At 36.0% G+C, this 12,233-nt stretch overlaps 1 protein-coding gene across 5 annotated transcripts in view; it reads left to right on the top strand.

Annotated features, from left to right (window-relative positions):
* The window catches only part of Bicd1 (BICD cargo adaptor 1), a 163,325-nt gene that overhangs the window by 70,643 nt on the left and 80,449 nt on the right, over window positions 1-12,233 (top strand). For all 5 annotated transcript variants that reach the window (XM_027430020.2, XM_027430022.2, XM_027430024.2 and 2 more), the window contains exon 2: window positions 4,998-5,210. In XM_027430020.2, the coding sequence (XP_027285821.1) occupies window positions 4,998-5,210 (213 nt within the window). The remainder of the gene's footprint in view (window positions 1-4,997; window positions 5,211-12,233) is intronic.

The raw sequence follows: 12,233 nt of genomic DNA, 5'->3' as shown, positions 1-12,233 counted from the left end.
GTAATCCAGCTCACTGGGGAGGATGGGCTTCAGGGACAGGGCTGCTTGCCAGCCTTTCTGTCCCACAGCTTGACTCCTGTCTATACACTTGATAGAACACTCAGATATAAAAGTACTGATGGAGAGGCCTTAAAGAACAGCCATTGGTGACCTTAGTGACATATCACTGTTGACATCCTTGTTTAGACTTAAATTTAGGCTTTTTCCTCTGGGGAGGGCTAGTTCCAGTTCACTTCTTTGCTTTATTCCTTCTCTATTTTGACTAATCTCTAAACAAGTTTCCCTCTGTCACACCTGTGTTTTTCTTTGTCCTAGTATGGTCTAAAACTGTAGCTACTAGCTATGTGCAACCACTAAAATTAATTTAATTCACAAAATAAACTCAATACATTGTTCAAACGAGCTACATATCTGGAGCCCCATAACTACACAAGGATTATAGTAACCATGTTGGACAACAAAGATTGTTATTGAAGAAAGTTCCATGGGGGTATTGGTGATCTGTGCTCCTATCTTACCCATTATTTTCTACTTAGAACTGTTAAAACTGTTACAATCAGTTCTAGAACTGATTTCTCATAGCCTAAAGCAGTGTCCTCTGTAGAAAACTGCTAATGTTCTATTAATGTTTGTTGAGTGAGTAAACAAGTGAGAAAATGAATGTGTTAGTAAACTTCAGTATTATTTTGAAATTTCAAATTGTAAATATTTCATCCACTATCTTTGGGTGATAATATACTAGGATACTTACTGAACTTAAGGTGATATTAAAAATATTCTCATCAAAATTATTTTTCATGTTATAAAGAATAATGTGTATGAAAATTCTATTGGATAATGTACTGTCTTGAACTTGAAGGTACAAAATAACATTTTCCCTTTGATTAAGAAGTCACTGGGGGCTGGAGAGATGACTCAGAGGTTGAGAGCACTGGGTGCTTTTCCGGAGGTCTTGAGTTCAATTCCCAGCAACCATATGGTGGACCACAGCCATCTATAGTGAGATCTGGTGCCCTCTTCTGGAGTGCAGGCATACATGCAGGCAGAATGCTGTATACATGATAAATAAATGAGTCTTAAAAAAAAAGTCATATAAAGCATTTGGGAGGCAGAGACAGGAAGATCTTTGTGAGTTCAAGGTCAGCCTGATCTACAAAGTGAGACCTTGCTTCAAATATAACAACAACAACAACAACAACAACAACAACAAAGGATTATGGTGTGATGGCACATGACTGCAATTCTAGTGTAAAGTCATTAGGAGCAGGAGAATCCGAGTTCAGATTCCAACAAGTTCAGATGCTTATAAGTTCAGAGGTCAGCCTGGGCTATATATGATCCTTTTTCAAAATGTTAACAAGCAAAACAATAAGAATAATAACAATAAAAGGTCATATAAGTAAAAGGAGAATAAAGTACTTATAAAAGTACTTCATCTAGTTGGGTTTATACTGAAAAGTAGAGAAATTTGATTCACTGCAATGTTATACATTATAAGTCATATTGTATAATTGTAGCTACACATAATAAGAACTAATATATTCTAAAATATAGTGCCCATGGAATTATTGTAGTACCTAAAAGGATTTTCTATCACAATAAAATATAGCTAGAAGCATAATTAATATAGACATTGAAACTAGTTCTGTGATTCACCCTAAGAGGTTTTTTGTTGTTGTTTTTTGTTTTGTTTTGTTTTTGTTTTTGTTTTTCGAGACAGGGCTTCTCTGTATAACAGTCCTGGCTGTCCTGGAACTCACTCTGTAGACCAGGCTGGCCTCATGTGCCACCAACTCTGGGCTAAATGAGGTGTTTTTTAACAGCCTTGAAAATGGTTGTTTCTCTTCTTGTCAGGACACACTTTGTGACGGAGGAAGGAAAAGTGAAAGACAAATTTGGTAAATCAACTTTAACAAGAAGCCATAGGATAGCGGGGCCCAGTGTCATACCCCTTTAGTTCCAGCACTCAGGTGGCAAAGGTGGGTGGATCTCTGAAAGTTCCAGGCCAGTCAGACCCACATAGTGAGACCTGTCTCAAAAAAAAAAAAAAAAAAAGGCAGATGATACATCTCATTTTTCTGTCATCCACAATGTGTCATTACAGACAATTAGGAATTAGAAAAATAGGATTATTGTCTCTTTCATATTCTCTCTCTCTCTCTCTCTCTCTCTCTCTCTCTCTCTCTCTCTCTCTCTGTTTTTTTTTGAGACAGGATCTCACTATGTAGCTCTGGATGTCCTAGAACTTACTATGTAGACCAGGCTGGCCTTAAATACACAGAGATCTACCTGTCTCTGCCTCTGGAATGCTGGGATGAAAGGCTTGTACCACCATGCCTAGCTTCCTTCCTTCACTCTTAAAAACAAATATTGTCTTAGAATTGTTAGTAATTATTTACAAATATAGATCATAAAGAATTGGTATTATTTTTCTATTTCAGTTGGAAAACCTTTAATGTCCTTCAGAAGACCTTGTACATTTTCATATGAAGCACAGTGAAAGGCTAAGGTCTTCACTACAAATAAGGACTAATTTTAGAAATCCGTGTGCTCAGTTAAAGATTCTGAGCTAGAATAAATACAAATTAGTGTTCATAAAAACTTTTGATTTATTTGTGAATATAACTGCTTATTACTTACCACATGTGGAAATGTAACCACCCAAGAATTTCTTTCTGTACAGTGATTCAACAAACAAACTCCATAGTGTTGAGCATTTTTATTGGAATATTTCTTTTTGCATGGTTGCTTAGAACCATGTTTTGATTTAGTTGAGATTCTAAGAACGTTTGCTGTGACACAGATTTCAAGGCTATTCTTCCAGAGGTCCCAAATTCTGTTTCCAGCACCAAAGTTGAACAGCTCACAACTCCAGCTCCAGTAGTTGTGACACCCTCTCATTGTGTGTGTAAGCACCTACACACACACACACACACACACACACACACACACACACACACACACACACACGTAAAAATAAAAACAAATATTTAAAATCTCCAAAGGATGCTTTGTTTTGAAACATTTTTAGATGTTCCTTAGAGTCACTGACATGCTCTCAGACAAGATTTTTAGTGTAATGATTATGGAACTGAGTTTTGCAGACTGATTGTAACTTTATCTTTGCATGATCCAGAAGCACTATACTGTAATTTTTTTTTTAAAAATTAAATGTTAGAAAATCATGCCAGTCCTCTTACTGAATATAGTATTTCTTTGGTGTTTATGCCCACATCTTGTTTAGTAACTGTATGCTAGGACTTTGTCAGATCTGTCAGCTCCTTTTAGTGAAGAGACTGTATTCACTTGTTTACTAGTTTATTTTTTAAAATACAGAGAAGCTTGTAAAGTACTTCACTGATTTTCATGTATCCAAAGGTGGTATCTTATGGTGCCATTTCCCCCATAGCTTTAGGAGCCAGTACAGGAACCCACACAGTACTCAGTTGACATGTTTTCATGGTCTTACCTAGTCTTAGAAATCTAAGTATTTTTTTCATAAACTTCATACTTAGGATTCTGTATAACTTTTAAAAATGCTCTTCCAGTCTTACAAGGGCTGGCTTCTGTACTATTGACAAGAATGCCACTGAAGTAAGGCCGTGACACATGGTACCTGTGTCTCATTGCTGCTGACTTTTTGTAAGCTATTTTGTTTACTTAGATATGGTGGTATCTCCCAGGTTTCTTCACATTTATTTCTCAGGAGATACCACCATATCTAAATAAACAAAATAGCTGGCACTTGGAGGGCAGACCCAAGTAGATCGCTGTGAGTTCAAGGCCCACTTGGTCTGTCTTAAAAGAAAAACAAACAAAAAACAAAACCCCAAACCACAGCAAAAGATGGTGCATATACTCTGTTTCTCCCTACATTTTTGTCCATGAATATTAGGCTACATGGATGATTTTTTTACCCTGTAATAGTTATTTCTTGGTCTTTTCATAATACAATTCATTTCTACCACATTTTTATGTTAGAATTCTACTGTATGGAAGGCTATTTAGTAAAAATTCTGTTTTCAAAATTATTCAGGTTGGTCTATTATTTCCCACCCCCTTCTCTGTGGCTGAATTGATCATTTGTAGGAAAGCTAGAATCATTTGTTCTTGTTTGTATTCAGTATGCATTGAATTTTAGTAATATTTATTTGGGGGTGAATATGAAATATTATTTTAGTTTTAAGTGTCAGAGTGACATGAAAAGACATACTCAAAACTAAGTATTACTTTCCCTATCTCTTCTATCAGAGTTCATTCTCATTCTTTCCATACCATTCGGCAATCCTCTGTTTTGCTTTCAATTTTGTTAACTTGATTTATTATTTCTGTAACTGTATTTGCACAAATAAACAAATGTTTATTATATGAGATGACATTTAATGTCTTCTTGTGATACTGGGAAATTTGAATGTTGATTGGTGCATTTTCTTTTCTCTTAAGGATATTATCCATAATCGGTCTGGCATTATTGCCAATGTACTAAAGAACTGATGAAATTATTATTTTCTTTCTTGGAAAATATTTGTGGATGTTTTCTAGAACAAAAACAACAACATAAAATTTGGTGGTCTCATTAACACCATGCTGTAGAATGTGTCTGAAGAATGTAACATAAAGTGCCTAGCAATGTTTTTAAGTTTTCTTTGACACACATATATTTTTGCAAGATATTTAAACTTTTTCTTTACCCTTATGATTGTACATGAAGAGTTTGGAGTTGTAACAGTGATTTAGCATGTACTTAGCACAAGTGAAGGCCTGGGTTTAATTCTCAGCATTCCCCAGACAGGGAATGAATTATTTCAAGCACAACAAGTGACAGACTGTTACACTTTGTGTATGTGTATTTATTTATTATTTTATTTTTTGCATCTACAAGTATTTCAGAATAGCTTTTCTTATACACAAAACCAAATCAAATATCTGTCTAAGTCTGTTTAACAATCTTGAGGTGTTTTCATTTTGCACTCTTTCTCTTTTCAAATTCTTTGCAGGCATTTGGACAGTCCTTCTCTATCCACCGTAAAGTGGCTGAGGATGGAGAGACTCGGGAGGAAACACTTCTACAGGAGTCTGCATCCAAGGAAGCTTACTATCTAAACAAGATCTTGGAGATGCAGAATGAACTGAAGCAGAGCCGGACTGTGGTTACAAATGTCCAGGCAGAAAATGAGAGGCTCATAGCTGTTGTACAGGAACTGAAGGAGGTAAACAAGCCAATTCATCTTTCAGGATCTGATTGTCTTTAAAAATTCCCCCACAGAGGCATTCCACTAGGTGTTTTTAATTCATTTAGGTTAATAATCAAAACCAGCCATCAGAGATAGGAGAAACAAAGTTTTGTAAGTCCTTAGTTTTATAGATGCCATGTGAAGGTAGCAATTTAATTAATATTATCATATTTATTCAATAAAATGATTAATCTTATTTCCATAAGTGTTACTGGTACCAACAAAGTCATATATACTTAGGTATTGTATGTGAGATGTGACCTTATGTATACATGCATGTGTGTTGAAAATCTCATTTATATTTGATAGTTGTAGGGTAGTGTAATGGGAAAAATTATTGAATTAAGTATTAGGAAAACAATATTCTGGTCTCAACTCTGCTACTAGTTTTAGTATTATATTCATGGTATGTTTTTTAAAAGATTATATTGCTATACTCCTGGTGCATAATAAACAAATGCTGTTATCATTAATAACTTTGTGCATCCTTCATAAAATATTGCTGAAGATATTATCACTATAGAGGTCTGTATTCTTATATTAAAAAATATTAGCTAGCCAGGTGTGATGGTGTGCATCTGTGATAGCTGCATCTAGCCTGGGCTTTGTTGCAAGACTCAAACACAAACCAAAATAAACAAACAAACCCCAAATAAAACAATACAAATAAATAAAAAACAAGAAGATAAAACAAATATTAGATATATATGTTCAGTTTGTCATCTTGTAAGCCCTTGGGTTGTGATTTAAGGTAGACAGAAGGAATCACAGTGTTTCCATTTCTGCTTTGGTTTTTAACAAGCTTTCGTCTTATGCTTAACTGTAAAAAGAGGTCTGAGATTTTCATATAATTCCTTTTACATTTTAAATAAGTTTTAATTTTTATTGATTTTTAACATTTATGTTTTGTGTGTGCATGTGTTTGTGTGCACACGCTTCTTCTACAATGGAGGTCAGATGAAACTTGTAGGTATAGGTTCTCTCCTACTTGGTGTGTGACCTAGGGGTCAAACTTAGGTTTCCAGAGTTCAGCTCTGCTGAATCCAGTTTCAGAGAGAGAGAGGAGTGATGAGCAAAGGGGTAAAGATCAGGCTGGAAAAACCCACAGAAATAGCTGACCTGAATAAGGGGTTGCTCATGGACCCCAGACTGATAGCTGGGAAACCAGCATAGGACTGTTCTAGACCCCCTGAATTAGGAGGGCAGTTTGGAGGTCTGGGCAATTTATGAGGCCACTGGTAGTAGATCAGTATTTACCTCTAATACACAAATGGACTTTGGGAGCCCACTCCACATAGAGGGGTACTCTCTCAGCCTAGACACACCGGGGAGGGTCTAGGCCCTGCTCCAAATGATATGACAGACTTTGAAGATCCCCCATGGAAGGTCTCACCCTCTCTGGGGTGCAGAAAGAGGTTGGGATAGGGGGTCAGTGGGGGTCAGGGGAGGAGGGGAGGGAGACAGAACTGGGATTGACATGTAAAAGAAGCTTGTTTCTAATTTAAATAAAAAAAAACACAAAAAGGTGGGTAGATTTCTGTAGTGTCTAAGTAGAATACTGGTAAATAAGTTTGAATTTCATGTTTCTATCTCCCCTTCTTTTAGGTCTAACATATTAGAGTATAACCTAAATAGATTTGTTTAGAGATTATTATGGAACAGTTGTTTTGTACTAAATTACCCCCAGCTCTATACTGCTTAAACTATAAAATTAGATAATGAAACTTCTGGGCTGGTAAGATGTCTCATTGTGTTAAAGTGCTTACTGCACAGGCCTGAAAATCTGAGTGCAATCCCTGGGACCATGTAAAGGTCAAAGGAGAGAACTGACTGAAAAGTCGTCCTCTGACCTCTTCATGAGTGTCACAGCTTCTCCTGGCTGCCTCTTCAAACATTTCCTTCAGAAACCATTTCCACTTCTGACCACATGGTCAGATTTAGCACAGCAACAGCCCCACTGCTTTGTACTAATTTTCTGTATTAGTTACTTTTCTTGTTGTTGTAGGAAAATACCTGTCAAAAGTCAGTTTAAGGAAGAGAGGCTTTATTTTGGCTCAGAGCTTGAAGGTTCAGTCCATCATGAGAACGTGCCTGGCCACATTGTATCTATAGTAAGGAAGGAGGGGTGCTGGTGTTATTCACTTGTGAATGCTGTTACCCAAACTCAGGGTGGGCCTTCTCACTTTAGTTTAACTTCTCTGGAAATGCCTTCACTGTAACATCATGTTTTTTTTTTCTCCTAAGATACTAAGAGTTCTGATAAGTTGACATTCGAGATGAACCATTACAATACCATGGCTGTTATGATCTGAATAGCTCCCTCAAATTCATGTTAAAACGTAATCATCAGTGTCATCGTATTAAGAGGAAGGTCCATGAAGAGATAATGAAGTCCTGAGTAAAAAGAGCTAAAAAATGGGATAAAAGGAACTTGATGAGCCTTTTAAATCTCCTTAGCTATATTAAAGCAGCATCCCTTCCCTTTAGACAACATAGCAAGAAGGTTGTATCTTGAGCTGGAGTAATAACTTAATGATCAAGAGCACATATAAGTCTTGGAGATGACCCACATTTGATTCCCAACCCTCTCTGAGGGCATCAGTTCTCACATGTACATATTCATATACAGACCAACATACATAAACATAACTAGAAATAAAGTAAATCTTTTTAGAAAAGGGCTCCATCTTAGAAGCAGAAAGTGGCCTTTACTAGACACCACCCATGGTGGTGCCTTGATTTTATTTAGACTTCCTCCGGAACTATGAGAAATTTTTTTCTTTATAACTTTTCAAATCTATGGAATGACAATGTAACAGCAGGGCTTAGATTAGATAATAACTAAATTTGTAACTTGTTGGGACATTATTATAATTTTAATAGGATATGACAGAGTTGTATTTTAAATGCTGCCACATTAAAATTTCATTTCCCTTCTCTAGAATATATAATTATGTTTCATAACATATCAGTGAGTCAGCTTCCAGAAATCTATTATAACTACATCTGTTCCAATGCAAGGAGTCCATACCCATAGAGCCATAGATTTAGAAGGCATCTTAGTGATTATTTGGTAATGACTCTCTCCAAGACAATAATTCTTTGACATCCCTAAAGGATGTATCTCTATCAGATACTTATGGCATTCTGAAGAATATATAATAAGTTAACAAATTCTATTCAAGTGAAAGAGTATGCTTTATTTGTTACTTATTTTGCTATTTATAGCTTTAGGACAGTGCTTGACAAAAACAGATTATTTTAGAAATAATTTTTATTGAATCATATAAAATCAAGTTAAACTAAAAGAACATGTTTTTGGAGTTGACCATCCCTGGACTCAAATATCTGCTGTGCCACTTATCAACAATGTAATCTGGACAAGTTACATTTGTTTTCTTTGTTAGTCAGCTTTTCATTGCTGCAATAAATACTTGACATAGTCAATGTATAAAGATAAAAGATGTATTTTAGCTCACAGTTTTGGGGATTTCAGTCCATATTCAAATGATCCTGTTGCTTTTGGGTAAGACAGCACATTATGGCAGAGAATGTATGGCAGAACAAACTGGAATCTTTATTAAAAAAAAAAGAAGAACAAAAGAAGAAGAGGCTGGAGCTCCAATGTTCCATTCAAGGACAGGCCTCCAAACTAGAAACATCATACAATACCCTACTTCTTAAAGTTTCTGCTTCCTCTCAATAGTGCCAAGCTATAGATCAAGTCTTTAACACATGGGTCACAGTATTGAGTAAGCTTCCTTATTTTCAGCATGGAGATGATAATACTAACAAATAGGCTCTGTTTAAATGTCTGGTACAATATAGTTTTGAAAATAGTTCTCATGTTGTATTTCTCGCCTCTCTCCCAAGGCTCCCTTACTAGTAGTGTTTGGCCACTCTAATTGCTACTCTGATTAAATGATAAATGGATTCCCCATGTTTTACCAGCTGCATTTCTAGATTTTGAGTCTAAAGAGAATAACTTCTTTAGTTTCCTCTTTGTCCAGACAGGTTTATCCTATTCCCAGGAGCTTTAATTCTTGAACAAAATTGTCTTGCCATCTCCTTCTCAGAATGAGCATATCTAGAGCCATTGGAACTTCCTTACAGGACCCTGGCCATTCTTTTTCAAATTGATTTGTGACATCTGTTTACAATGTGTTATAAAAAAAGAAGTTTACACAGACTATATTTACCTTTTGGGGGATCCTTAAAATACAAACCACTGGACCTATGTATTCTCCTTATACATTTAACTCAGTTTAATCCTTTTGGTTTCAATTTTTCATTTGTTTGTCCATTCAATATCTTTAATGCCTGTAGTAAACTAGGAAGATGCCTTCAAAAACAAATACTTTGTCTTCTTTGACTATTGTAATGTGAGTTCTAATAGGTCTTAATAATAAAAGCCCGGAGTCAGATACATGGGTAAAAGCTGAAAGATCAAGAGATGAGGGAGAAAGTCACAGCCACACCTTACCTCGCTAACTTCCCAGTTGACAAGAGAGTGAGTTGCTGTTTCTTCCTGCCGATATTCCTTTTTCTGTCTAGCCATCTCACCTCCTGTCTTTGCCCAGCCGTCTCACTTCATGCCTGTCTGTTAGCTAGTGGCAAGCTCCACCCTTTGATCTTCAGACACACTTTATTTGTACAAACAAAATAACACCACAGACTACATTTTCTTCTTTTCAAGAAGGTCACAAAAGTGGAATCATTTAGTTTGTACTTTTTGAGATTGAATCCTTTTTCCTATCATGATCTTTGAGATTCATCTAAGTAGTTGTATATATCAACAAGTTTGTTTCTTTTTATAATGGTATTATTCTATTATATTGACATATTACAGTTTGTTTAATTGATTACCCTATTTAAGAGCTTTTTGTTCCTCCAGATTTTGCTGGAAAGGAATAGAGCTACTGTACATATTCATGTACATTTATATTTTTCTGTGAACATGTATGATATCTAATCTTAATTGTCAACTTGATCTCTAGAGTTGATTGGGTGATGGGCGTATGAGCACACCTATAGCAGATTATCTTGACTGAGTTCATTGAGATGAGACGACTCATCCATAAGGGTAGCACCATTTTTTAGATGGGAAGTCTGCTGTATAAAAAGAAGAAAATGAGCTGAACACAAGGATTCATCTCTCCTGATTGTGGGTATGATGTGACTAGCTGCTTCAAGCTGCTGCCACAATGATGGGTTGTGCCCTTGAACTATAAGTAAAAATAAACTTTTCTTCCCTTATGTCCCTTTTGTAAGGCTATTTTGTCACAGCAGTAGGAAAAGATCAGCACATGGTTTCATTTTTCCTGGAGAGTAAGAAGCTCATTGAAGTAACAGTGATTCCATTTTATATTACTATTAGATATTTATAAGAGCTTTTGTTACCCTGTATCCTTTCCAGTATTTTTTCATTCTAAGTATTCTAATAGGTAATGATATAATAGATTTTGTGATTTTAATTTTTCTAATGGATAATAATATTGAATATTTTTCTTGTGCTTATTTGCCTTTCATGTATACTATTTAGTGTCTGTTCAATTCTGTTGCTTGGTTTGTTCGATTTTTCTTTAAGTTAATGTTGATAATTCTTTATATATTTTGGATATAATCCTTATCAGATATATGACTTGCAAATATTTTCACCCACTATGCAACTTGTCTTTTCATTTACTTAAAAATATCTCTTGGGTGGCTGGGGAGATGGCTCAGAGTTTGATAGCTCAGCTGCTCTTCTAGAGGACCTGGCTTTGATTCCCAGCACCTACACGGTAACTAGCAAGCATCTGTAACTTCAGTTCCAGTGCCCTCTCCTGGCCTCTATATATGTCACCAGGCATATAAGTGATACTCATACATAATACACAGGCAAAATAACTGAGATACAGTTCCAGTGCCCTCTCCTGGCCTCCTATATGTCACCAGGCATATAAGTGATACTCATACATAATACACAGGCAAAATAACCATGAATATAAAAAATTAAATAAAAAATTATTTGGCAGCATGAGATACTGTGCTTTTCAATACTGTGATGAAGCACCCTAGATAGGTTATCTTGTAAAGGAAAGAAAATTGTTTAGTTTACAATTCTGGAGATTCAAGGGCATATCAGCTCAGCTCTGGTAAGGACCCTGTTGTGATAACACAAATTTCTATAAGATAGAAGGGTCACATCATCAAACAGGAAGCCAGAGGTGTTTTAGTCCCACAATCCCTTCTCAGGGCATACCTCCAGCTAACCTAAGGACCTCCCACTGTGCCCACCTCTTAACTGTCCCACTTCCTGAAACTGTCACATGGAGGACCAATCTCCCAACGTATATCCTTGAGAAACAAACCATATCCACACTGTAGCACATAGTAAAATACTTTTCATTGTGATGAAGTCTAATGGGTAAAAAAACAATTTATTATGAAGTATGAGGGTATAGCTCAGTGGTACAACATTTGCTTAGTATATACAGTACCTTAGATTCACTTCAGAGGGAGAGGAGGAAAGAAAGAGAGAGACAGAGACAAAGAGAGATCACAGAGACACAGAGATAGAGAGAAAATGCTTTTGATGTCATGTTTAAGACCATTTTAAAGGTTTATTTTATTAAATTATGTGTATGTGTATGTCTGTATGAATTATGTGAACCAAGTATGTGCAAGCGCCTGTGGAGTCTAGAAGAGAATGTTGTATGCTATGGAGTTGGAGTCACAGGAGTTTGCATTATCTGGAGAGTCACTGGGATGCACTGAGCAAAAGAGTGACATAAATTTGTTGTGGTGAATCCTAAAGTTTAAAGGTGTAAATGACTTATCCTGATGTGAGAAGATGATAGTTAAGATCAGGACGACAAGTGAAGGTAGTGAAATTGACTATATTTTCAATGTATATGGAAGTTAGAGCTACATAACTTTCCTTCCTCCCTTCACATGCTAAACAAGTATTCTACCACTAATCTACATCACCACTGAGAGACAGGGAAAAATAAAATA

The sequence above is a fragment of the Cricetulus griseus genome, chromosome 8 (assembly GCF_003668045.3).
Source record: "Cricetulus griseus strain 17A/GY chromosome 8, alternate assembly CriGri-PICRH-1.0, whole genome shotgun sequence".
NCBI lineage: Eukaryota > Metazoa > Chordata > Mammalia > Rodentia > Cricetidae > Cricetulus > Cricetulus griseus.
The sequence above is the reverse complement of the archived record's forward strand: the minus strand, read 5'-3'. Positions and strand labels throughout refer to the sequence as shown.